This window comes from Aspergillus ochraceoroseus, assembly GCF_002846915.1.
Source record: "Aspergillus ochraceoroseus IBT 24754 chromosome Unknown P175scaffold_8, whole genome shotgun sequence".
In the NCBI taxonomy this organism is placed as follows: Eukaryota; Fungi; Ascomycota; class Eurotiomycetes; order Eurotiales; family Aspergillaceae; genus Aspergillus; species Aspergillus ochraceoroseus.
Window position 1 is genome coordinate 722,062 of NW_024468483.1, and position 26,288 is coordinate 748,349.

At 49.7% G+C, this 26,288-nt stretch overlaps 8 protein-coding genes across 8 annotated transcripts; 4 read left to right on the forward strand and 4 right to left on the reverse strand.

Moving 5' to 3' along the window:
- Positions 1 to 1,117: 1,117 nt before the first annotated feature.
- On the forward strand, positions 1,118 to 7,225 carry P175DRAFT_0352326 (1,3-beta-glucan synthase). The gene is made up of 3 exons (XM_040892913.1): positions 1,118 to 1,348; positions 1,410 to 1,633; positions 1,690 to 7,225. Exons 2-3 carry the CDS (start codon positions 1,443 to 1,445, stop codon positions 6,953 to 6,955), a joined length of 5,457 nt encoding a protein of 1,818 aa, XP_040749564.1. The 5' UTR covers positions 1,118 to 1,348; positions 1,410 to 1,442; the 3' UTR covers positions 6,956 to 7,225.
- Positions 7,006 to 7,508, forward strand: P175DRAFT_0504075 (uncharacterized protein). Its single transcript, XM_040897768.1, has one exon. The coding sequence runs from the start codon at positions 7,095 to 7,097 to the stop codon at positions 7,284 to 7,286; it is 192 nt and encodes a 63-aa protein (XP_040749565.1). The 5' UTR covers positions 7,006 to 7,094; the 3' UTR covers positions 7,287 to 7,508.
- Positions 7,509 to 7,931: 423 nt separating this feature from the next.
- On the forward strand, positions 7,932 to 9,668 carry lcbA (serine C-palmitoyltransferase subunit lcbA; the record flags this gene model as incomplete). Its single annotated transcript, XM_040894248.1, has 4 exons — positions 7,932 to 8,260; positions 8,334 to 8,844; positions 8,919 to 9,410; positions 9,486 to 9,668. 4 exons carry the CDS (start codon positions 7,932 to 7,934, stop codon positions 9,666 to 9,668), a joined length of 1,515 nt encoding a protein of 504 aa, XP_040749566.1.
- Positions 9,669 to 10,314: 646 nt separating this feature from the next.
- scw4 (putative cell wall glucanase (Scw4)) lies at positions 10,315 to 11,798 on the forward strand (the record flags this gene model as incomplete). Its single annotated transcript, XM_040900189.1, has 4 exons — positions 10,315 to 10,440; positions 10,550 to 10,622; positions 10,691 to 10,833; positions 10,890 to 11,798. The coding sequence occupies 4 exons, from the start codon at positions 10,315 to 10,317 to the stop codon at positions 11,796 to 11,798; spliced, it is 1,251 nt and encodes a 416-aa protein (XP_040749567.1).
- Positions 11,799 to 12,542: 744 nt separating this feature from the next.
- On the reverse strand, positions 12,543 to 13,642 carry P175DRAFT_0504078 (MARVEL domain-containing protein). Its single transcript, XM_040897769.1, has one exon. It carries the CDS (start codon positions 13,529 to 13,531, stop codon positions 12,824 to 12,826), a length of 708 nt encoding a protein of 235 aa, XP_040749568.1. The 5' UTR covers positions 13,532 to 13,642; the 3' UTR covers positions 12,543 to 12,823.
- Positions 13,643 to 14,173: 531 nt separating this feature from the next.
- P175DRAFT_0535088 (uncharacterized protein) lies at positions 14,174 to 16,728 on the reverse strand (the record flags this gene model as incomplete). The annotated part of the gene is made up of 7 exons (XM_040900190.1): positions 14,174 to 15,546; positions 15,603 to 15,762; positions 15,818 to 15,918; positions 15,979 to 16,237; positions 16,290 to 16,408; positions 16,477 to 16,569; positions 16,683 to 16,728. The coding sequence occupies 7 exons, from the start codon at positions 16,726 to 16,728 to the stop codon at positions 14,174 to 14,176; spliced, it is 2,151 nt and encodes a 716-aa protein (XP_040749569.1).
- Positions 16,729 to 17,068: 340 nt separating this feature from the next.
- P175DRAFT_0464859 (class I alpha-mannosidase 1A) lies at positions 17,069 to 20,162 on the reverse strand (the record flags this gene model as incomplete). Its single annotated transcript, XM_040894857.1, has 4 exons — positions 17,069 to 17,472; positions 17,531 to 19,003; positions 19,081 to 19,719; positions 19,771 to 20,162. 4 exons carry the CDS (start codon positions 20,160 to 20,162, stop codon positions 17,433 to 17,435), a joined length of 2,544 nt encoding a protein of 847 aa, XP_040749570.1. The 3' UTR covers positions 17,069 to 17,432.
- Positions 20,163 to 21,146: 984 nt separating this feature from the next.
- atgI (autophagy protein ATG9) lies at positions 21,147 to 24,600 on the reverse strand. The gene is made up of 2 exons (XM_040895597.1): positions 23,504 to 24,600; positions 21,147 to 23,428 (listed from the first exon to the last, which is right to left on the reverse strand). The coding sequence occupies exons 1-2, from the start codon at positions 24,259 to 24,261 to the stop codon at positions 21,280 to 21,282; spliced, it is 2,907 nt and encodes a 968-aa protein (XP_040749571.1). The 5' UTR covers positions 24,262 to 24,600; the 3' UTR covers positions 21,147 to 21,279.
- Positions 24,601 to 26,288: the final 1,688 nt, after the last annotated feature.

The window sequence follows — 26,288 nt, forward strand, 5'->3', positions numbered from 1 at the left end:
ATAAACATTGAGTACAATCATAACATTTGATTACGGAGTATTGAAAAAAAAAAAGAGATCCCTGCGAGAGAATATATCATAAGTGTATTGAGAATCCCTATGCCCGGGAAGGGATTTTTAATGTTCAGGGGTGCGTTTGGGGAATAGACGACAGATTACTCCGTATACAGAGTGGCCAACAAAAGAGTAAAAACAGGGCGGTAATCTTTTTCCCCTCAACCAGTCCAACGAGTTGAAGATCTTGATAGGTCCAGAATTTTGAAGACAACGACCACCCAAACCCAATCAGAATACTCATTTTATGGAGACCTACCTGTTCTAGAAGAACTGAATATTCAACAGCCCAATAAGCTGTAAAAATGAAATAAAAACCCCCCCCCAGGGGTGTTTTGTGTGTACATTGGGGAGGTATCTTCCTGACTAATCCGCAAGGTACGTAATAATACCAATGGGCTGTATTGTGTATAATTGTTGTGGCACCATCCCATGTCCCGCGTTCGGTAATACCAGAGAAAGAACATTACGCGGAACCCCCCATCCCCAGCGGAGATACCTCTGGCAAGCTTGGGAAGGGGAAGGTACCTATGCTGGGACTCCGGAGTAATATATACAGTATTGCGGTGTATTACTCTGCGCAAATACTTACACGACTCGGGGCTGCACAGTAATTTAGCAGATCCAGAAGCCCAAAATAGACACAAACCTCCCTCCCTCCCAGTCTTAGTGTTGGTGGTCAATCGATTCCCTTTTTACGCTGACCGTCCAACCTCTCTAGCCTCCTCCCTCCCTTCGTCCTTCTCTTGGTTCTTTCCTTTCCATTTTTCGACTTCACTTTTTTCTTTCTTTCGTTGACTCTTGCCTTTCTCTTCTTCTTCTTCTTCTTCTTCTTTTCACTCCCTGATCGCTCTTTTGTGGTTCGTACCCGCGAAACTTCTTCGACAACACGGCCTAACCCCCCTTCCTTCCTTCCTTTCGTTTGGGGAAAGAAGAGGAGGCTCTCGGCTGAGACATTTGGGTCGTCCAGTCCTCTCGTGAACCTTTTTATCTGCGAAAACAGTCATCCTCTCGTTTCCTTACTCTTGCACTCGTTTGACTTGACGGCTTTCCGAATCCCACCTAGGGAATCCCCCCCCCCCAAAAAAAATCGATCTTCCTGGTTGAGATCGACTCGTACGTACACGGACAGGACCGGTGCCTTCACAAGAACAACAAGCCCGAGGAAATTTACGACGCGCCTATTGCATCGAAAACTTCCCCGATTACTTGTCGACCACGTCCGAAATACTGTTCGTCCATGTGTTGATATCTCAGGATTAGTCAGGTTAATATTTAATGGGCCACTGTTTTTGTAAGTCTATTTTGGAGTCCGAACGGGTTCAAGATGGACTTTTTACTTACGAATTAAGCAGAAGCTGCAAACACAGTGATTGTGGCTAGTCGAAATGTCGGGCTATCCAGCAGGCCATTACGATGATGGCTATGGCCAAGGCCAGGGCCAGGGCCAGGGCCAGGGTGGTGGTGGTGGTGGTGGCCATCAGGACCAGCATGCCGATGCTTACTACCAGGATGAACATGGCCAGGGTGGCTATTATGACCCTCATGACTATGGGGATGGCTATTACGACAACAGAGGGTTTGTCTACCATCATGAGATAGTTACTGGAGATCATTTTTGCTGATATCTGATAGCGGCTATTACAACGCGGAGGGGGGCAATGAGAATGCCTACCACCAAGAGGGTGGATATTACGACGCTGGCCACCAGGATGACTACTACGGCGACCAGTACTACGACCAAGGAAATGGGGCTAGAGGTAGACGTGGAGGTCGCGATTCAGAGGAAGAATCCGAAACGTTTAGCGACTTTACCATGAGATCTGAGACTGCTCGTGCAGCTGACATGGATTACTATGGTCGCGGAGACGAAAGGTACAACAGCTATACTGATAGCCAGTATGCAGGACGAGGCTATCGCCCTCCCTCTTCGCAAGTATCCTATGGCGGTAATCGGTCTTCTGGAGCCTCGACCCCCGTGTATGGCATGGACTACGGCAATTCCTTGCCCGCGAGCCAGCGATCTCGAGAGCCATACCCCGCCTGGGCTTCAGACGGCCAAATCCCCGTCTCTAAGGAAGAGATCGAAGATATCTTCCTCGACTTGGTTAATAAATTCGGTTTCCAGCGCGACAGCATGCGAAATATGTATGATCATCTGATGACGCAGTTGGACTCTCGTGCTTCCCGCATGACTCCAAACCAGGCTCTTTTGTCGTTGCATGCTGATTACATTGGGGGTGACAATGCAAACTACCGACGCTGGTATTTTGCAGCCCACTTGGATCTCGACGATGCGGTGGGTTTCTCCAATATGAATCTGGGCAAAGCAGACCGTAAGACCAGAAAGGCCCGCAACGCGGCCAAGAAAAAGGCCCAAGAGAACCCCGAAAATGTTGAAGAAAACCTCGAGGCTTTGGAGGGCGATAATAGTTTGGAAGCTGCTGAATATCGATGGAAGACGCGGATGAACCGAATGTCTCAGCATGACCGCGTGCGCCAATTAGCATTGTTCTTGCTTTGCTGGGGTGAGGCAAACCAAGTCCGTTTCCTGCCGGAGTGTTTGTGCTTCATCTTCAAGTGTGCAGACGATTATTACAACTCTCCCGAATGCCAGAATCGCGTGGAACCGGTTGAGGAGTTCACTTATCTGAACGAGATTATTACACCCCTCTACCAGTTCTGCCGTGACCAAGGGTACGAAATCATGGATGGCAAATATGTTCGTCGGGAGCGCGACCACAACCAAATCATCGGATACGACGATATGAACCAGCTTTTCTGGTATCCAGAAGGTATTGAGCGAATCGCACTGGAGGATAAGACTCGACTGGTTGATATCCCGGCTGCCGAGAGATGGGTCAAGCTGAAGGAAGTCAACTGGAAAAAAGCCTTCTTCAAGACTTTCAAGGAAACACGGTCATGGTTCCACTTGATCACCAACTTCAACCGCATCTGGGTTATCCACTTTGGCGCTTTCTGGTTCTTTACTGCCTACAATGCGCCTACTCTCTACACGCACGATTACAAGCAGCAGGTGAATAACAAACCCCCAGGCTCGAGGTATTGGTCTGCTGTTGGTTTCGGCGGTGCGGTCGTTGCGTTGGTCCAAGTTCTCGCCACGCTGGCTGAATGGTTGTACGTGCCCCGACGCTGGGCGGGCGCTCAACATCTCACGAAGCGCCTGCTGTTCCTCCTTGCGCTCCTCGTCATCAATCTGGCCCCCGGTGTTTTTGTCTTTGGATTCTCTGACAGCGTTAATGCCAAAATTCCTCTTGCTGTCGGCATCGTACATTTCTTCATCGCTCTGGCCACATTCTTTTTCTGTGGTATCATGCCTCTCGGTGGTTTATTTGGCAGCTATCTGAAGAAGAATGGTCGTCAATACGTTGCCAGTCAGACGTTTACTGCGAGCTATCCAAGGTTGAAAGGCAATGACATGTGGATGTCCTATGGTCTGTGGGTTTGTGTGTTTGGCGCCAAGTTGTGTGAGTCGTACTTCTTCTTGACGCTCTCTCTCAAAGACCCCATTCGCATTCTGTCGCCGATGAAGATTCATCACTGTGCCGGTGTCACGTATATTCCGAACGTCCTCTGCCGTGCCCAACCTCAGATTCTTCTCGGCCTCATGTTCTTCATGGATTTGACGCTCTTCTTCCTCGACAGCTACCTGTGGTATATTATCTGTAATACCATTTTCTCTGTCGCTCGGTCTTTCTATCTGGGTGTCTCCATCTGGTCCCCCTGGAGAAACATCTTCTCTCGCCTCCCCAAGCGTATTTACTCGAAGGTTTTGGCTACCACGGACATGGAAATCAAGTACAAGCCAAAGGTCTTAATTTCCCAAGTGTGGAATGCCATCATCATTTCTATGTACCGGGAGCATCTGCTTGCTATCGATCATGTTCAGAAATTGCTCTACCATCAAGTTCCCTCGGAGCAAGAAGGCAAGCGAACTCTTCGAGCACCCACTTTCTTCGTTTCCCAGGAGGATCAGTCCTTCAAGACCGAATTCTTTCCCTCAGGCAGTGAAGCTGAGCGTCGTATTTCATTCTTTGCGCAATCTGTATCCACTCCCATGCCTGAGCCTCTGCCTGTTGACAACATGCCAACATTCACGGTCTTGATCCCGCATTATGGCGAGAAGATTCTGCTGTCTCTTCGTGAAATTATCCGTGAAGATGAACCTTACTCTCGCGTGACTCTTCTGGAGTACCTGAAGCAGCTTCATCCCCATGAGTGGGACTGCTTTGTTAAGGATACCAAGATCTTGGCTGATGAGACCTCTCAGTTCAATGGAGAATCTGAGAAAACTGAGAAAGACGCTGCCAAAAGCAAAATCGATGATCTTCCATTCTACTGCATTGGTTTTAAGTCCGCTGCCCCGGAATACACCCTCCGAACCCGTATTTGGTCTTCGTTGCGTTCCCAGACGCTCTATAGAACTATTTCTGGTTTCATGAACTATAGCAGGGCTATCAAGCTCCTCTACCGTGTCGAGAACCCTGAAGTTGTCCAGATGTTTGGCGGAAACTCAGAGAAACTGGAGCGTGAGCTAGAGCGAATGGCTCGTCGCAAGTTCAAGATTTGCGTCTCTATGCAGCGTTATGCCAAGTTCACCAAAGAGGAACGTGAAAACACAGAATTCCTTCTTCGCGCTTATCCCGACCTTCAAATCGCATACCTGGATGAAGAACCTCCTGCCGAGGAGGGCGAAGAGCCCCGCCTGTATTCTGCTCTGATTGATGGACACTGCGAGCTCCTCGAGAATGGCATGCGTAAACCTAAATTCAGAATTCAACTTTCCGGAAACCCGATTCTTGGTGACGGCAAATCCGATAACCAAAACCATTCGATCATCTTCTACCGTGGTGAATATATTCAGGTCATTGATGCCAATCAGGATAACTATCTTGAAGAATGCTTGAAGATCCGTAGCGTTCTGGCTGAATTCGAGGAATTGACAACTGATAACGTCTCCCCTTACACCCCTGGCGTTCCCTCCTCCGGCGAGACTCCCGTTGCTATTCTCGGTGCCCGTGAATACATTTTCTCCGAGAACATTGGTGTTCTGGGTGACGTTGCTGCTGGAAAAGAACAGACGTTCGGTACCTTGTTCGCACGTACCCTTGCTCAGATCGGCGGAAAGCTTCATTACGGTCACCCGGATTTCCTCAATGGCATCTTCATGACCACTAGAGGTGGTATTTCCAAAGCGCAGAAGGGTCTGCACTTGAACGAGGATATTTATGCTGGTATGAATGCTATGATTCGTGGCGGCCGCATCAAGCACTGTGAATACTTCCAATGCGGTAAAGGTCGTGATCTTGGCTTCGGTTCTATTCTCAACTTCACAACCAAGATTGGTACTGGTATGGGTGAACAGATGCTGTCTAGAGAGTACTATTACCTTGGTACCCAGCTTCCTCTTGACCGGTTTTTGTCATTCTATTATGCGCACGCTGGTTTCCACATTAACAACATGTTTATCATGTTGTCAGTGCAAATGTTCATGATTGTCCTCATTAACCTGGGTGCCCTGAAGCACGAGACGATCATGTGCCACTATAACCCGAACTTGCCTATCACTGACCCTCTCCGACCTACCGGATGTGCAAATCTCACCCCTATCGTCAACTGGGTCAATCGTTGTATTATTTCCATCTTTATTGTGTTCTTCATCTCCTTCGTGCCCCTGGCGGTTCAAGAGTTGACTGAGAGAGGATTGTGGCGCATGGCTACACGTCTAGCAAAGCACTTTGGTTCTTTCTCGTTCATGTTTGAGGTGTTTGTGTGCCAGATCTATGCTAATGCTGTTCACCAAAACTTGTCTTTCGGTGGTGCTCGCTACATTGGTACTGGTCGTGGGTTTGCCACTGCTCGTATTCCATTTGGTGTGTTGTACTCTCGTTTTGCCGGTCCCTCAATCTACGCTGGGGCTCGCGCTCTCCTCATGCTTCTCTTTGCCACATCCACCGTCTGGACGGCGTCTCTCATTTGGTTCTGGGTTTCTCTGCTCGCCCTCTGCATCTCGCCGTTCCTCTTCAACCCCCACCAATTCGCCTGGAATGACTTCTTTATTGATTATCGTGATTATATCCGTTGGCTTTCTCGCGGTAACTCTCGATCGCATGCATCTTCCTGGATTGGTTTCTGTCGGTTGTCTCGTACCCGTCTCACTGGTTACAAGCGCAAACTTCTCGGTGTGCCTTCGGAGAAAGGATCTGGCGATGTTCCCCGAGCTCGCATCACCAATATCTTCTTTAGTGAGATCATCGCCCCCTTGGTTTTGGTTGCCGTAACGCTCGTTCCGTACCTTTACATCAACTCTCGAACTGGTGTTGTGAATGCTACGGCCAGAAACGCCATTGTCCGTATCGCAATCGTCGCATTTGGACCTATTGCTGTCAATGCTGGCGTTTCTGGTATGTTCTTCGGCATGGCCTGTTGTATGGGTCCACTCTTGGGTATGTGCTGCAAGAAATTTGGTTCTGTTTTGGCTGCTATCGCCCACGCTGTTGCCGTCATCATCCTCCTTGTAATTTTTGAGGTTATGTTTTTCCTCGAACACTGGTCTTGGCCTCGTTGCGTGTTGGGCATGATTGCTATGGCTGCAATCCAACGCTTCATCTACAAGCTTATCATCTCACTGGCTCTCACTCGCGAGTTCAAGCATGATCAGTCAAATATTGCCTGGTGGACTGGAAAATGGTATAGCATGGGATGGCACACTCTCTCCCAACCAGGCCGCGAATTTCTCTGCAAGATCACTGAGTTGGGCTATTTCGCCGCGGACTTTGTCCTTGGCCATATTCTCTTGTTTGTCATGTTGCCTGCACTTTGCGTCCCCTACATCGACAACTTCCATTCCGTTATCCTTTTCTGGCTGCGACCAAGGTAAGCTCCCCTGTTGCGCTATCGTTTTCTTTTGGGTCTTCTAACCTTCATCTAGTCGACAAATTCGTCCTCCCATCTATTCTATCAAGCAGTCTAAACTCCGCAAGAGAAGGGTCGTTCGTTTCGCTATCTTGTACTTTGCGATGCTTGTCTTGTTCCTCGTCCTTCTCATCGCGCCCCTGATTGCCCGGAATATGAGTATCTCGTTACCCACCATTCCGATGGATCTCATGCAGCCCCTGGACGCCAACAACAACGACACTACCACCGACTACACGGGTGCGGGTCTCCCTAAGGGCTACATCGCCGCATCGTCGGCCGCAACGACATCGTAAAGGCTGTCTTGTTTCTTTCAAAACTACACTTTGCTACATTATCCGGATATTGATCATGGAAACGAGTTGTATAAACTATTCAGCGCCTTGAAGTTGCTGCTGAACCTTGTTTGTTTGTTTTTTTTTCCCCCTTATTTTTGAATTTCTTTCCTTCTTGTCGGAATCTCTTCATGGACGGTTCCTCTGTTAACATTAATGGACCCGATATTTACCAACTTGTTCTGTATTCGCGAGGTGTCTTGTTCTGTCCTTTGTGCGAGCTCATTAGACTAGCAAATTTCCATCTACTGCTTTCGTTTGTTAAATCTCCTGAGAAATTGTAAGAATGAAATTGCTCTGCTCCCATAGACACCAACTGTCCCATGAAGGTCACGTGTCGGCTGTACCCGGCAATTGGTCCGTTCCCGCCTTACGAGTACGGTTGAAACAACCACGAATTAATCTCCTGTCTACACATCACATCGTCTCTCCTAGAGTTTACCTGCCCTGATTCCAACCTCTCTTTTCTGTGTTTGCTACTTCAATGCCATCATCCTTATCGTGACGTTTCTGTTCTCCTTTCAGGCCTTCTTAAATTTTTTTTTTTCTTTTTGGTTTTCCTTTTCTGCGCCGCGAGCGCTTCTGCCTAATTCCCCCGGTTCCATCATGGATATCCAGGAGACCCAACGCCTCCTTTCGGAGTACCTACATGAGCTCGCAAACCTATTCCATCGAGTCCCTGGGTCCGCTATTTTCTTGCGCTATGTGAAGTCCAGCTACCAGAATGATCCGATCCGCTCTGCCGTGGAGTTGTTTCTGTTTCTTTTCGCCGTACGATATTTGCTTGCCCCGAAATATTCCACGAAACCTGGTGTCGTCCAGCTCTCGGAGGATGAAATTGATGATTTGGTGGATGAGTGGACGCCAGAGCCACTTGTGGGCAACCCTACTCCCCTAGAAGAGATGGAAGTTGATAAGAGGACGGTTATTGTTGGGTAAAATCCCTGGAGTATCGTTTGAAATTGTTGCCTTGCGCCGATGAGAATACTGACCTTGGAACCACTACAGCCCAGTTGGCCCTAAATCGAAGCTTTCCAACGGTCGAACGGTGATGAACCTCGGTTCCTATAACTTCTATAACTTCAACACGAACGAATCCATCAAAGAAAAGGCAATTCAGACTCTGCGAAACTACGGTGTTGGACCCTGTGGCCCTCGCGGTTTCTACGGTACCCAGGATGTTCATATGAAGACAGAGGCTGATGTTGCGTCTTTCCTTGGCACCGCTTCGTGTATTATTTACGCGCAGGCCTTCTCAACCATCTCTAGCGTGATCCCTGCCTTTTCCAAGCGCGGAGATATCATCGTTGCCGATAAGGGTGTGAGCTTTGCTGTTCGGAAAGGCATTCAGATCTCTCGAAGCATAGTCCGGTGGTATGAGCATAATGATATGGAGGATTTGGAGAGGGTTTTGGCCAAGATCACCAAGGAACAAGCAAGGAAACCCCTTACCAGGCGTTTCATCATAACAGAGGGCTTATTCGAGTCGTATGGTGACCTGGTTGACCTTCCTAAGATCGTTAGTGCCCTTTTCTCGCTTCATTTTCTTGTCCTGGGGACGTAAAAAAAATATAAACTAACTGATAGGTTTAGATTGAACTGAAGCTGAAGTACAAGTTCCGCTTGATTCTTGACGAGTCATCATCATTTGGTGTCCTTGGAAGGACTGGCCGTGGCGTGACTGAACACCAAAACGTCGACGCTGCAGAAGTTGATATGATTGTGGGTTCGCTGGCCGGTCCATTAGTTGCAGGAGGAGGATTCTGTGCCGGCTCCGAGGAGATTGTTCATCACCAGCGTATTTCCGCAGCTGCATACACCTTTTCTGCAGCTCTTCCTGCTCTTTTGTCTACAACTGCCAGTGCAACGATCAATATTCTCCAGAACAGCCCAGAAACAGTTTCACAATTGCGTGACCTTACCAAGGCCATGTGGTCTCAGCTCGATCCCCGGAGTGATTGGGTTTACTGCACCAGCGCTCCTGAAAACCCCGTCATGATCCTCGTTCTCAAGCCCGAGGTGGTTGCTGCAAAGAGACTTTCTTATGCAGACCAACAATTCCTCCTTCAAGATGTCGTTGATGAGGTATGGGATCTGCCATCACTACCCCTGGGCTGCTTTCTTTGTCTCGGAAATACTGACATCTTTCTTCTATTTTAGTGCCTCACAAACGGCGTTCTAATCACTCGCCGTAAGACCCTTGATGATAACTATGAGCCCAGGCAAATCGTTCCTCCTGGCTTGAAAGTGTGCGTAACGATCGGCTTAACGAAAAAAGAAATCGAAAAGGCCGGAATTATTATTCGCCATGCTATCACGAAGGTTCTTAGCAGAAAGAAGTAACGGCTTCATGAATTTTCCTTCCGTCACCTTCCTAAGGACCCGGTCATGAAATCCCACTAATGCGACCATGATTTTGCCCGTCGAATTCCCATCCGTTCGTTTCCGGGCCTTTCTTCTACCTATACTTGCTCTTCCACACCCTGGCTGTATAGAGTACACGAACGTGGACTCGGGTTGCGGTGAGTTTGCGCTCGTGTACTAAACGGGACTTTGGTACTGAGCCTATAGCTTCATACAAAACATAAGGTTGCTTTCTTCTTTTGGCCAACAGAATGAGCCCTCCCTTTAATAACTCTTGACCCTAATCATCTGGCTTCTGTTCTGGCATTGTGGTGTGCATTATTAGATATTATATTTTTTTTTTAATGAAAATTCGGTTTTTGTCTTGTTTTGGGCTCTCCTGTTCTGTGTTCGAAACGAACCCTCTTAAGAGTTTGTCCAAGGAAGGGGTAATATAGGGATGTCTTGTCTCACAGAGAAAGGAATAATTCACTGTCGATTCATGGAGGTATGAACCCAAACATTCCACCAAAGTCAAAGATTGATTATTTGCATTCTTCCTGTCAAGTGAAGGAGTCGAGGAGTCGAGGAGTCTAGAAGGGGCTCCCTTGTGAAGCCTTGAGGAGATATCCATGCTTTATTCACTATGGTGGACAGAGGTGAATTTCTTAGTGAATTTGTGGCCTTCCTTGAATCTCACACATTTTTATTTTCTCCTCATGGCCCAGATTTATTCGTGCTGAAGTGTTGCTTCCTCGCGCCAGCTATCCTGGTGAGTCTTGTGCTAAAGCATCCTTTACCAACAGCGGCTTTCTTGCCTTTGGATTGGGATCGAAAAACACATTCAAACCAGAAAGAACAACTACAAGCACTGCACTTAGCAATCAATGAAGGGGATTACTGGCGTCTTGGCTGCGCTCCTGCTTGGCTATCAGGTTGCTGGCTTTGGGCACGGTGCGTCGATTACGCAGAAGAGGAGAACGAACTCACTAGGACTATACTGACTCGAAGGTTGTAAATAGATGGCCACCATGCGTTGAGAGTTCGGGATGTCGTCACGGAACCAGAACCGCTTACAATAGAAGTGACCGTCTATGTGGACCAGAATGGGAAGACGCTGGGGACTCAGAGAAAGGGCCACCACCCAAGCACAACTGTGAATAGTGTAAGGTCTGGATGGACAAGGGATACAATCGGGAGCCAATGCTAATCCCAATATAGGCACCCACGGATCTCCCTCCTATTATTGGCGTGCCCAATTTGGATATTCCCAATGAGCTTGTACCGACCCTGGCAACCGATGTCGCGAACCACAACCCACAGCAGTCGCAGCCGCAGCCGCAGCCGCAAAATGGTCGCCGCTTTGGAATTTCATACTCTCCGTACAACGCGGATAACACGTGCAAGTCCCAGGACCAAGTCAACAGCGACATGGACACGCTGGGCCGCTACGCTTTTGTCCGTATCTACGGCGTGGACTGTGACCAAACCAACAAGGTAGTTTCAGCAGCAAGACAACGAAACCTGAAAGTGTTCACGGGCGTATACGACCTCCAGAACCTGGACGCCAGTCTGAAACTCATCTCTGACGCCGCCGCGGGGGACTGGACCACTATCCACACCGTTTCTGTGGGCAACGAGCTGATCAACCGCGGTCAAAATTCGGTCCCGGATGTGACCAACGCCGTCCGGTCTGCGCGCACTTACCTCCGCAATGCCGGATACAAGGGCCCCGTAGTGACGATCGACACCTTCTCGAAGATGCTCGAACACCCGGAGCTCTGCCAGGCATCGGATTACTGCGCTGCAAACTGCCATGCCTTTTTCGATAACGCGCAGACCGCCGAGCAAGCCGGAGAGTATGTCCGCAGGCAAGCGCACGATATTTCCGCTGCCGCGGGCGGCAAACGCACCATGATCAGCGAGTCCGGCTGGCCCCATGCCGGCCAAGTCAACGGCGCAGCGGTGCCTTCCCCCGAGAACCAGCAAAGGGCCATCGAGAGTCTTCGACAGGCGTTTGCCCATAACCATGGCAATCTTGTTCTCTTCAGTGCGTTTGACGATGCCTGGAAGCAGGATTCCCCGGGGACCTTTGGGGCCGAGAAGTTCTGGGGCATTGAGCGGCATTGATTTTTTTTTTTTTTTCTTCCTTCCTTCCTTCCTTCCTTCCCCCTGGCTTCTCTCTCGAGTGGAAGTTGTGTGCCGGGCTTTTTTTTTTTTTTTTTTTTTTTTTTTCTCGTTTCCTTTTCCGTTCATTAGTTATGTTGGGCATGGGCATGGGCATGGGCAAACCGGAGACAAGCCCGCCGGCCTCTTTGTTATTTCGTCCCGCTATATTTGCCTTCTTCAATAAATAATTTCACCCTTTCCAGAATCACGTGCGGTATTTCCAGCGGGTCGCTGATTCCATTCTCGAGCAGTGCTGGCATTGTCACAGTTTACCTCGTGGTAGGAAAAGGAAATACGTCGGATGAGCTTCTTTTCCTCTAGTTATTTTGTTCTGCTGGACAGTTGAGATCCTAGTAGTAGTAGTAGTAGTAGTAGTAGTTCTTGTCCTGTCAAAAGTCTTGGATTTCCATTGGTAACGAGTTACTAGTAGTTAGTTAACTAACTGACTAACTAGTTAACTAGTGAAAAATACAAGCTTTAGTAACCGGGAGCCCCTTCAAGCGTTGGCCTGGTTTATTCATTTGCGTCGAACCCGCGTGTGTCTTTCTTTGCGAGAACATTCTGGTCTCCAGTGTAGCACTCGACGCCATGATATGGGTTCGTTCTCATTCAAGGAGATGGAGAGAGAGAGAGAGAGAGAGTGTGTGTTTAGGCAGTCGAAGGAAGCCATGATCTGCTCCGGTCTTTTTCTCCCCGGGGGGGGGGGGGGGGGGTTATGGGTTCGATTTCAGGGTTGCCGGGGGGGTAAGATCATATGGAAAAAGGAGATCACTTCATAGCCAGCTATCATGAGTGTGTTTACGTTATTCATCCATCATATATCAAGACTTCCCTTCCTCTCAGAGATGCCCTGTTTCCTCCCTCCTTCTTTTTATCTCCACAGTTCGGTCCAAGGTCCAAACCCAAACCTAAACCCGAGAACCCGGGCCGGGGGGAGGCGGAGAGAGAGGAGAGAGAGGAGAGAGAAGGAAAGGGGAGGATCTGCTTTATTTCTTCTCGACAGGCCACATATCCGCGACATCCTTTTCTCTATACTCCGGCGGCTGATCCGAACAATGCTCCATGATCTGCTTCTCCGCATCGGCCCAGCTCAACCGATCATCCACATCCTTCTGGATACGACTGCCCACTTCCATCTCATCGCAGGTGTCGTCCCCCCCCCGGCTCGCATCCCGACGACGCGACCTGCGCGAAGAAGAACAAGCACGGATGCATCCCGCAACCCCGAGGACAGTCGTCAGAAGCCACAGCAGCATATTCACCAAGCTAATCCAAACGCCGGCGCGCATGCGGGAGATCGACAGCGTAGCCGTTTCGTACTCCGGTGGAATGGCCGTCAAAGGAGCGCAGTAGATTGTGCCGAAGACGCCTACCTGGGCCAGCCAGAGGATGAAGACCACGGCGTCGAATAGATCCCACGCGGGCTTGGGGGCGGAGACGATGGCCGTGGCGAGGATGTGGATTGTGCAGGTGAGTCCCGACACGCAGGCGAGGAATTCCGCGTAGATCCAGGGGGCTTCGGCGTGGGCTTGGGTTTTGGTTGCGTGGGCCAGGTCGATTCCGTATAGTGCGGCCACGACGACGGCGAAGAGGAACTGGAGGGCGCGGGGGATGAGATGGAAAATGCGGGAATCGATCCAGCGCTTCTTCTCTGGAGCCGTGGCTGACGGGATATAGTGGTTGCTTGTATCCATGATGCTACTGAGGTAGTGCACTATTCTTGTTCGTTCTGAGGGTAGTAGTAGTAGTAGTAGTAGCAGGAGAGGAGAGGAGAGGAGTAGATATTGTTAATGAAAGACAACCAGCATCATTTAAAAATGGGTTCACCTGTGGCAATTGAGTCGCAACGATCTAATAATAAATATGCGGTGGATCTTGAGGACTGGCGATATTTGCCCAAATAGGAAAATCCAGCGTACTCGTACTTGGCAGTCTTGTCGGATCCAATAATGAATCGCTGTCCAGGACTCTGTACCTCTGGCTCTTTTCCTTTATGACGATTGGTTCTTCTAGAGAATCTATCCACATTCCTGCCATGGAATCAACCCCTGATCCGTTCCAGGGAGACGGCGGTTGGTTGTGGTCAAAACCGGAAATGAGGAAGGGATTCTGATTCTATTCGGATGAGTGCTGTGACTTGTCTCACTTATACGGAGTTCGGCACTTATGACGAGTTTTATCATGCGTGGATTTCATTGTAGTATGAAAAAAAAAAAAAAAAAAAAAAAAAAAAACCCTCCAGACTATGCTATGCGAATGGTAGAGTACTAATACAAATGTAGTCGGTCGTAACATGGCATCAAGATATCATGGGCCGCGGCCGCTGCCCTTGCCGCTCAGTGCAGGGTGACATTTTGCACTGCCTGTTCAACACTGATCACAGCGGTATCATTGGTAGAAGGAATTCCCGCAGACTGCTCTCGGTGCTGTGTGGACGCAGTGCTGTGGACGCTGCTGATGCTGGTCTGGCTGCGACGCGATTCTTCCGAGTCCGTCTGCGCGTGTCTCCCGCGCCCCCAGCGACGAGCTTTCGGGGGTTCTGGCTTCGGGATGGATTTGTGGCTGGGGCATTGCTGTGGCATTCTGGAGGGACTGGTGACGGGGGTAGAGTGGCTGGAAAGGTGGTGGACGACCGAACGTCTTGGGGGCGGTACAGCCGGCGGTGGGTTCGAAGCAGAGCGACGGGCGTGGGTTGGTGGTAAGGGCGGAACAAGACCAGACGTCGTGGTCGAGTTTCGTCGGTCGGTCTCCGGGAGAAGATGCGGGGTGGCCGCGAGAGGCGTAGATGGATGAAGGGGGCTCGGACTGTTTTGCCCTGGGCTGATGCTCTCTTCTGTGATCTTCTCTGCGGTGATGTTGGGGATGCTGTCTTCGTCGCCCGTGGCGCGTCTGCCGCGCCAACGTCTTGCCTTCGGGGGCATCGGCTTGATTTTGGACTTGGTGGGACTCGTCTGGGGATCAGGTGGTTGGGTGTCATGGCGACTGGGCGTGATGACGCCCGGTTTCTCGCGTTGGGATGCGACCTCATGTACGCTGAGGCTAGATGAGGAGGCGGGGTCCAAATGCATCCCTAATCGCTCGGCCTGGCTAAACTTGTGATCTGTCGCGAGAGTAGGCGTGGAAGCGTCGAGTCCATCCAGAGCAGTGGCTGACAAAGGTTCAGGCGAGCTCTCTCTGGTACTCGGAGAGGAGAGGGTTTGGGATGACTCCAAAGATGCGCCAGGATCAACCTCGGAATTCAACACAATATCCGCTGCGGTCAAAGATGCGAACCCACTATCCTCCTTCTGCGGAACTCGTAGAAGCTTACACGGTTCCTGTGGTTCATCGCGTAGCCAGTCGACGGAAGCGCATCGTAAAACCAGTCGTCTTGTCGTCTCATCAACTTCGTCAAAATGCATAATCTTCTCACCGTCTGCTTCGCCGTTCCCGGAGAGCTGGCCGCGGACAAGAAGCGTCAGCATCCGCCTCAGCTCCGCTCGCTTGTAATGCGGCGGCGACTTGAGCTGTGTGTGTGCAAGTAACGGGTACAGCACCCGAAGATAGGTGTGTCGAAGAGCGGAAGCCTCCTCGGGCAAGTCGAGGAGATTTCGAATTAGGATATCCACCAGGACATGAAGATCATTGGTGAAAAAGTATTCATAGGTGCTAGGGGTCGTGAAAATCAGATATAAGAGTTTCAAGGTGAGAAGCTGCAACGACGTTTCCGCTATTCAGGGTTAGAGTTGTTGGTTTAGATCGATCTGGATTGTAGGTGGAAGCTACCTTCTCTATTAATAAGGAGGATAATATTTTCTCCAAAAGTTTTGTATAGATTTCCATGCATCGACAATATTTTGATGACCTTATTTGTCAACGAATTCGCAGGCGATTGGCCGTCCTCGGGGGTATGGGCAGATATCATAAATTGTTCATTCAAAACCAACTATCAGGAACCGTCAGCGGGTTCTCTTGATGGAGCTAGGGAAAGAGGGACATACCAGCACGCGAATCACGGGATAATGATACGGATCGTTAGCATCAAATGAAAGGTCCTCGATAATATCAAAAAGCCCTCTGATGAAATCATCGTCCACGAGAACTGTTATTCCCAACCACGTCAGAAAACCAACCCCTTCAGGATATGCTGCGGCGGGCAAACCGCCACCGGCACAAGGACGCGACTCACCCAGATCTTCAATCTTGACTTTCTGTACCCTCGACATCTCATACAGCAGATCCATCAAAAGTCGACGTAACCCGGCCGTGTTGTCATCCCCCTCCCTTGTCTGTATATGTAGCAGCTCCAGCAACCGCGGAAACACACCCTCCTCGTTCATCATATGAAACAAAACCTCATGCTGCCGGCCATCGAACAGGAGGCAGGACGCAATCAACTGGAGGGTCACGAAATCATCTTCCTGTCTGGACTGTGAGAAACAAGATCACCTCGACCTTCCAAAGCCTGCGTACCTGCAATAGACCGTAGATCATTTGTCGCCGGACATAATCGGTATGGGCGACGAAGATCGTCGACGAGATCAATTTGAACGAACATCTCGTCACCTCTAACTCGGACTGGAGGTATTGCTCTTGCCCAGAATTAGAACCAGGAATAAGCCCCCACGAAGAGAAAAACGAAACCAAATCCAGTACACACCTTTATAATTAGTAGCAAAACTCAAATACGCCCGTAACGCATTATCAATTAAGTCTTCCGAGGAGCAAGGGGTGGAAACAATCTCTTGGATGTCTGTTTGCGGAGCCACAACATCATGGTGTTAGTTCAATGATTCGGAGAATCGCCCACACAGAGAGAAGAAGAATAAAAAAAAAAAAAAAAGAAAAGAAAAAGGGCAAACGCACTGGCCCAGAATTGCTGCTCATTTTCCACGGAGACCTCAAACTCCATTTCCCACAACTACTCGATCGTCGTCGTCGGGCCGGACGAGTCTCTGCACTCATCCCGTCTTGCGCCCGTCACACCAGTTGGCTGGGGGGGGGGGGAGGGGGGCTCCGCAGGGAGGGAGGAAGAGAAGCGATGACGCTTCTGGTAAAAGAGGTTGTAGAAGGGCGTTCAGTTGTAAAAGGAGCAGGAAACCGAGCGATGTGAGAGGAAGGCGAAACAGGAGGGAGGGAAAAGAGGAATTCCAGATGGCCCGGAAGATTATTGATGACCACGCCTGAGTTGGCGGTGCGGCGGGGAATTCGCCCTGTGGTCCACCTTCTCAACCATGGCCACCAATTTCTATCTTTATCTCTCTGCTAAAATGGTAGATTTGGAATGGGTTCCCTTTGGCAATTTCCGACATTATCGACAGGTACGTCTAACAGCTCAACTACTGCTCAATACAGGGACCCAAATGCAGACATCTATGTACGCTGCTAAACACCGCGGGGGACAATCCAATACAGCCCAATTAACAGGGTACAGATGAATTAAAAAAAAAGAAAAGGAAAAGAAAAAAAAAAAAAAGGCCTCCCCGACTCGAGGTTCAGGGTTCAGAAAGGACTTGGAAACGTGGTATCGATACTTTTACAAAGAGCCGGTCAGCAAAATAGCAACAACGGCGACGGGTATATCGCAAGGGGATATAGAGCGAAAGGTTATTAGCATTAGTAGACTGGGCGCTTAAAGGGATGCGCCTCGGTGTTTCTATAGGTCAAGGTCAGTCGGTATCGGCCCAGGGAGTTTCGGGGAATTTAGCCCTTACAGAACATATTCGTCAAGGCTCACCACATCCGTGTCGCTAAAGAGGAGATAGAAATATTTCAAGGTCTCTGCCAGCCAGAACGACTCCATACTATCCAGCGGTCGGGGACTCTCTACCGTCACGTCGTCAATGGCTGAGTTGGCCAACTCAGTCTTCGTGTATTCGGCAACGGCTTGGTACATTTTCCAGCCCTTCTCGCGCCAGGAAGGGTCTCCGGTAAGGCGAAACATGATGAACACAGACTCGATAGCCTCAGGGCGCAGAATGTATTGACGAGACGAGATTCCAATGACTCCGGGTGGGAGGCGCTCGCTTCGAATTCGTGCGGTAACATATTCCTCGTGCGAGGGAGTATTCACCTCTTCGGCAGCTGGCTCCAGATCCTTCTTCTCAATTTCTTCACTGGTGTCGCTCTCATCATCTTCCTGCTTGCCGGATTCGCCGGTGGCAATGACGTGCCAGCTACTGTTCTTGGAAGCACGCTTGCGGTGAGACTTTGGTCGCTCGTCTGCGTACGGATCCAAGGCGCGGTAGTACGCAGTCTCGCTCCATTCACATGGTTTGTCCTTTTGGCAAGGGACCAGCTTAAAGGCCTCGGGCATAATTCCAGTTTTGGTGGTCTCATAGGCCCACACACAACCATCCGTTAGCTGGCGGCCCAGCTCCAGATCACCTTCAATTCCAAACAGCTTAGAACCGATCGCGAACATACCACCAGCAAAGCAGGTAAGGTGGGTACCCTCGTAGGCAAAGATCGTACGAGCTAGGTGACTTTCATCGACCTTCTTTGTCATCGTGACAGTGGCCAGGAACCGGACATCACGGTTGTTCTTGAGCATGGGTTGGAACACGAGATGCTCTCGGGCAGCGTCCATGGCCTTGGCATACATGGTGCGGTATTGTTCGTTGTTCCCACCAAGCAGCATGTACTCTTTGGGCAAGTACTCATATGTCGAATCTCCAAGAGCTCCAAACCCAAACTTATCCGTTCCGGAGACCTGATTGTTGAGGCCCTCGGTGCAAGCCGGATTTGTTGGAGGCGGCGGCCGGTCCCTGTACCGTTCTGAAGTAGTATCGGATTCCGTAGCGTAGAAACTCCCTGTAGAATCATCGTCATAAGTGGCTGCCTGTGCACCTTCATGGAGTTGTCTCCGAGCGTGTGAGATCGAGGCTGTCGAATTGAGTTCTATTCCATAGGGGAGCGTTGAAGCCTTGACAGGTTGTCCCTTGGAGATATCTCGCCCGGAAGGAGCGGGTTTTCTGCATCCAGAAGCGTCGAGCTGCAGAGGCCACAAACCAGGAAACTTGGTTGCATCTTGGAACTGTTCCAGGGCGTTGGTAATGCGGGCAATGGCGTCATAGTACTTATTGTCCTTGGTCAATTGGGCCAACCGAGTAAATTCAAGGGAGAGCGAGCCAAGTTCCGCGAGAACTGCCTTGTAATCCCCCCGGCGCGATTGATAAGCGTAGTCCCTTGAAACATCTCTCTGTCAGCCCAGCGCAATCGTGATACAATGGAGACTGCAGAGAAGCGATCGATATAAACTTACGGAGTCCACTTGTAAAATAGGGTAGGCATCCGGTTCGGTGTATCAAAAGCACCCATCAAGATATCGGCAAGTTCAACGGCCTTTTCCAGGAGCACATTGTACTTGTGTCCCGAGATGTCATATGCACCAAGCAGTCCGCCAAGGTAACGAATCACCGTTTCAAAAACCGGGATATCTTTTCTCTTGCTCGTGGTGAAGTCAATTCTCTTGACATGGTCGATTGCAATAGAAAACTCCTCCTTCAACCCCATGATCCATAGAGTATCCAAGGTATCAACCAGCGTCGCTCCCCAGCCATTGAAAGTATCCTTGAATCCACCACGAAGAGGCTTGACCTCATCGTGACCCATGGCGGAGACCTTGTAACCGTTCCACGCGTGCTGGAAGGTTGCCTTGACCGCGTCCAGTCTCTGTAGCCGCTGCATCTTGTCCGCAGACGACTCATCCTTGAATTTCGCCTGGAGTCTGGGGAGGAGTTTCGGCTGCCGGGGAGGCAATGGAATCTGGGCCTCGGGGTTAATAGGGTATTGCTCGGGCATTGGTTTCCAGTGAACGGGCGAAGGGACGTCATCTTCAGCCTCTTCCTCGTTGTGATGGGCCTGCGTTTGAGCGCCAGACTGCGGCCTGGGACCTTCATTACTATTCTTTGGCGGCCTGTCGATGTCAATCCCTGTATGTCCTGCAGATGACGCCGGACCTTTATCGGAGACAGAGGAAGAGTCTTGGGAAGGAGATTGTTGCTGTTGCGACGGGCGTTGTTGTGAGGGTCGCTGGGGCTGCGCCTGCGGCCGTTGTTGCTCCTGATGTTGTTGTTGTTCTAGGAGTTCTGGAGCTGCTGGGATACCGGGATTTCTAGCACCTCCATTATCGTAGTTATTGTTGTTGCTGTTGTATCCATTTTTAAGCTGGTCATTTGCTTGCTTGGGGAATTGGGGAGAGGAATAGTGATCGGCAGCAGGCGGCGGCGGCGGAGGGACCTGTAGGATAGTAGGTGGATCGTGAGATCCGGTAAAATGGAGGATCACCAGGACAAAAACCACGGCAATCACCAAAGAAATCCGATATCTTCGTGCACGAAACATGGTCAACGAAACGAAGCTCGCGTGGGAAACAAGACTATACAAGAAAAAAAAAAAAAAAAAAAGGAGGGGCACGAGACGCGATTGAGGGAAACGAGGGCGCCGCGGAAACCACGCCAGCGAAGAAGAAACGAATAAGAAGAGTTTGGATCGTCTTCAGGGCATTATTAAAGGTGAGGTGTTGTAAACGAGCGACGGAGAGAGCAGCCTGTGTGGGATCACTGATATTTAACAAAAATGGCAGGGAAAAGGATCCAGCCAAGCAAGCCCAGACCTGGGGCTTCTGAGAGACAACAAACACAGGATGAGCCTATAAGACCCTGAATCATGCACAGGTTAAAGCACTTTGAAGAACCGAGATAGAATCGAATCTAAACAGGGTCCCCAGAAAGCTAGAAATCAACGGCTCTTCCAACTACCAGTTAGTGAACTCCCTCAGTTACGAGTAGTTAATAGACCTGGACCCTGATAGTAGGAGTAGTATTTAATTTACGATTGATTCCCTTAATTTCAACCCCGGATCCACCCATACGGGAGTTAACTACTGTGTGTATACGAGCAGTAGAGCAACTGATTTTCCAAAGCCAACATAACATGCAGGTAATCTAGATCTCAATTCATTCTTCAAGTTCTTGCCTATTTGATAGGTGTACCGTGTCCATAGTACTACTAGTAGTGCAGTGCAGTGCATACATATGTATGTACGGCGTAAGAATCCTGACAATACAATACAGTACGATATGATACATCCATACTCCACAATAATAATATTCAATATCCGGACCCTGCAGCCACATCCTACTACTAGTACTACTACTAGGAGTCAGTTTCTATAAATATCTCCTTTCAGGGAGAGGATACAGAGCAAAGGAATGTGTCCAAGTTTCTTTTATTCTCGATCATAATTTCCACTCAAGTAGTTAGTTAGTTAGTAACAGAGGTTCTGAATAAGCAGACCTACCAGGCAGAATAATCATCCTAACTAGTAACTAGATGATTCATATTTATTCCTACTGCATACTATGCTGGCAGACAGTCCAAATACTGTATCTAGACCACTTTCTTAATTTGTAATATATGTATAAAAAGGTCAAGGTGATATTCTCCAAATATAATTATGTTATAAACCAACCGATGGACGCCCGCGGTTATCCTGATTCACTTTCTGAAACTGTTGAATCAGCCCGAGAACGCCGTCTCCCTTAACAATGGCGTCGACATTCTCTCCCTCTCCGCCTTCGTCGTCGTCGTCGTCGTCGTCCTCATCCCCCACCAAGTTCATTCGCCAAGACTCGCCTAGGCTGTCGCCCGTGCCGATTGCACCACTTGACTCCGTCACCGCATGGAGGGGTCTCGTTCTCGGCCCAGAAGCCGGGCTACGTGTTGCCGCAGCTAGTATCTCGCTATTATCGGCGATAGCGTCTGAGATAGGTGGCCCAGGTGGGCGTGAGGGACGAGGACGCTGTTGAGAAAGCACGCGACCCGTCGCCGTTCGGAACCCCGAGGCTGAAGGTTGGTGGTGCGGATCGAGGAGGACCGAAGGAGCTAGAGAGCCGCCATCACCGATGTTAGGGGCCATAAATCGGGTGGCTCCAAAGCCTGACTGTTGGCCCGTGAGGCCAGCTACCGGTCCAGGGCGAGTGTGGGTCAGATCCAGTCGTTCCCCAATATTACCCATCTCGACCATATATGGAGACCCTAGGGTCGGAAAGTTGGGAGGCGGATGGAAATGGCGCTTGTTCAAATGCGGTCCGCGCGGGTTGTTGGGGCCGTAGTTATCCAAGAATCCATAATAGGACGCTAGCATCTTTCCATCCTTGGTGGAGAAATAATCCGCACGCAGGTCCTGCCTGGCGTTGTCTCGTCGGCCGTTCTCCCCCTGAGTGATGACATTTGTGCCCTTCTTGAAATCAAAGACCGCAAAGGAGCAAAGATAGCCCATTCCGTCCACATGCACTGTGAATTCACGGAAGAAATCAATCAAGCGGTCACTGCACTTTGGCAGACTGAACCACAGAATGAAAGGCGTGAAGATCATGCTCAGAATTTCTTCCAAGAAGATCACTATCCTCATCTGATACATCGTAGCAAAGTCTTTGCGGACATCGTCACTGTGCAGCCTCCCTTTCCAATGGCCTGGGAAATAATGGGTGAAATTGATCACTTCGAGAAGTGCGTACTCGGGGTCAAATACGTCCGTTTCTTCAGGGACCATCCCGCGCGCAAAGGCCCAAACCGATCCAAAGACCCCGAGATAGAAGAGGACGGTCCGGTCGTGGGTAATCTCAAACCCCAGGAACAGCTCCGGGTCCACGACAGATGCCAGCGCCAGCACCGAGGCAAGCGCACCAGAGACAAAAGCCACAAAACCAGCTATCTGGACAGTCTTGTCCTTCGGGAACTGGTCCACATAGCGGGTAGCAAAAGGGTAGGACATGTTGATGCGGCGCTCAAAGAGATGCCATAGCTCGTTAAACTCCCGAAACTTCCACTCGGCTAGAGGAGTGTACTGACGAGAGGACATCTGAGAGGGATTCTTCTGGTACTCGTTGAAATAACGGAAGAAATAATGCATCATGAAATAAACCACGATGAAGGGGGCTACAAAGATATTCATAATTCCTGCAAATATAAAGCGCCGCCGCAAGCCTTCACTCAACGCTCGTCGGTGGGTATCTTTCAAAAACAGCGTGCGGACCTGACCTTGTTCATTGAAAACATAATCCATAATGCATAGGTTGATATTCCACTCTAGTGTGCGCGAGAACAATTGTCTGTTTCTCAAGAACGGGATGGGAAGCGTTAGGTCTAGGATATCCTTATTCACCAATGCAATCAAGTAATTCTCTTTGCGCATCAAGCGGTTGGCAATATCATGAGCATCCATACGCTGCTTGGATTGACTACCCATGAACTTGCGGTGTTTCGCCGAGACAGCCCCAGCGGTAGCCGGATTTGAATCCCTGAGGGTCATTAATCGACTGACAACTTCCTGCCACGAAATCGTCTGGATCTCTGCATCTGTTATCCCGAGCAAATAGTGATAGAAATCATGCATATGTTTGAGTCGTCGTATATCTAACGCATACTGGAAGACCTTTCCAATCCAGAAAAAAAGGAGCAGCCAGAGCAGAAAGGTTGAGGAAAAGGACATTTTCTTGGTGCACTGCTGGATTAGAATATCATCCAGGGTTTTGCTCCCACGGACCTGATGATAGTCAATACAGTTCGTGAGGAAGATACTGAACCCAACAACAAATGCAAATGTTCTGTTGACGATTAGCATCCATTTTATAGGCGACGTCATGAGAAAGGAGGGGAAGAGCTCTCGGGGGAAGGCGTACAATAAACTTAAAACCCTGTTTAGCAGGATGGACCACATCCCATTCCCTAAGAAATACGTATAAACCTCCTTCAAGAAATTATCCAGGTTGTCCACATTGGCCCACATCCACATCGCCTTCACCTTAGGATCTACCGCGGCCATATTTGGGTGCCCTGCCGACCATATTCCAGCTGGGCGATTTCTCCGCGGCAAGTCATGCGGCGATCTTTGGTCTCTATTATTGTCCCATTGAATGTGCTCACGGCGTGGTGACGGGGCAGGCTGGGGGGGATTAGGGGTTGAAAGATGGTGGGACGGAGGAGGAGGGAGGCGCGGTTTGGGGTCATCATCGTCATTGTCCTGATGTCCCTCCATGAGAAGGGACGCGGGAACATCGTCATCGTGATCATAATCATCGTCGTTATCGTCGTCGTCGGGATCGGGTCGTGGCGATATTGACTGCATCCACCGAGGGTTACCGGCTTTGCGGCGGCGAGGACCGGTGTTAACCGTACTGTCCCCAGGGCCCTGTTGTCTACTTTGTGAGGTGAGGAAAGTGTGGCTTGGGCTCGGGGATTCATCCCTCCCTGCATCCGCCAGTGCCTCCTCCAGCTCGCGATCACTAAACCGATCCCTCGCATCGTCTTCGAAAGTCAGCCCTGCTCGTTCCTCTACATCGGATGTCTGTGAGCCCTCATCGTGTTGGCGGATCGTCTCGTATACCGATGCAGGGCCGTTCGGAGGGAGGAACCGAGACAAGATATTTGATGCCATCATCTTGGCAGGAAAGTCCGTACGAATCAACGTGTCTACGATCGGTATATGCTGAGGGAAGCATTAGAACGCCTCCACGGCCAGTGAGCCAATGATCGTGCTCAGAAGATGGCCCATTCACAGGACAGATATATACGTGGGCGGTATCTGAGTGGTTGTTGATGGAATGGCGGAAGTGACTGGGCCGGGGTCCAAACAGAGGGGGGTATATAGGATGAGAAGACCGTAGAGGCTTATTCTATATCATTCAAACGGGAAGGGAGAAGAAGGATGGATTGTTAGGATAGGTCTTTCGGCTGCCAATAGTTCGATAATTGGCAGCTGATGAATAGCGGAGATCCCATGATAGAAGCTCAGGAGCCGCCATGAGGCAAGAAAGTATGATGCAAGGCGGTCACCAGGCATGCATTTTCCGAACTACGTGTGGGTGCCTGAGGCATCACATGAAAGGGTTCAGGTAATATTGTTCTCCTTCCCGGGGTAAAAATACAAGCAATAATTCACGGGTATAGAGTATAAACAATCGTTTACTAGAGAATTACTGAAGAAGCAGAAGAAGAAGAAGAAGAAGAAGAAAAAAGCTAGGAGAGTCAGGAACAAAACTCCTCCAAAAACTTTCATATTATCTACTCCCCGATTAGGGATTCGGTTGATGTAGTAATTACCATGATAAGAACCTGAAGCCAATAGAGGCCCTCCATGTTGGGATGACTTGCAGGTCCAAGGCTGGGATCATCAGCGGAGAAGAGAAATGTACTCCGTAATTCGGGAAGTATATAGGAATTCCCAAATCTCGGAGCCTCGACGACTCGTCATAGAGCCCAATCAAGCCACTAGGCTCTGGGGGGCTGTATTCCCCAGGACTCGAGTCCGTCGAGCTTCAGGAGCAAGCCTGCTGCCTTCGTCAATATTCATTGGGACGGTCGCAGTCGCTGACGACACGAGTCAGGACAAGTGGGATACTCTCAGGAGCAACCGCCAATGAGGGCTGTTGGTTGTCGTGCGGAATAACATGCACGGGGTGGTTCGAGCGGGGTGTTCTTTTCCCTGGATTCTCCTTTATAGTACGGGATGTTGGTGTCAGCATCATTGCCATCCATCCAATTTGCTGTCAACAAAAGAGTCCTGCTGAGAAATCAACATATCAACGCCAACCTATAGTCCTATACTCTCAGGATCTAGAATGGTTGGTATAAGCTTTACCGCTATTGAGGGGCAAGATGTTGGACTCTCCCCATATGTTGGACATGGGCAAACTTTAATAAGATGAGTATCCGCATTGATTTGGGATCAAGGGCCGAGATCATCATTAGGATATCGTCTCCCCAGAATTGCAGTGGCATTTACAAAGTAAGAGATCGCTGGAGTCGGGATGCGGCAGTCCACTGCTCTCTAACCACGGATCCGAATGATGGTCCTTCCAGTTCGGTCATAGTAACTAGTTAGTATTATAGAGATTAATAACGAGGATAAAGTGGATAGCTATGTGTTTCATTTCGGAGACTCTTGCTCAGACATCTCCAGGATCTGGTTTCCAGGGGGAAATCACGGACTGAAGCCAACGTGGGAACCGTACAGTACAACACCATAATAAAGTATCAGGTGTGTTTCCAGGGAAAATACCTTGGTTCACTTTGATACCTCACCAAGCAAACTTTACCGTCTCGTAGAATTCATCTTTTGCCTGGACGCAAAAGCTAAGCATATTACAAATGAGCCCATCAGGCTACTCTACCTCAAACCAAGCCTTTCACACTTAGCATATGATGGTCCCATCCACCTTTCTGACATGAAGGCCGAACAGATTGGTTAAATACGGGATGCTTAGCCAGATATCCGCTGGAATAGCACGTAGTATACGGGTAGTACTAGCTAGAATTCCGTTGGTGGACAGATATCCCGTCCACGGTACCTGCCATTTATTCCTTGAAACAGACACGATTCGGCTACAAAAAGACGCTATGACACTGATTCCCGTTCTTTAGAATATCAAGGACAACCAAAGGTTCTGGCCCTGGAATATGACGTGC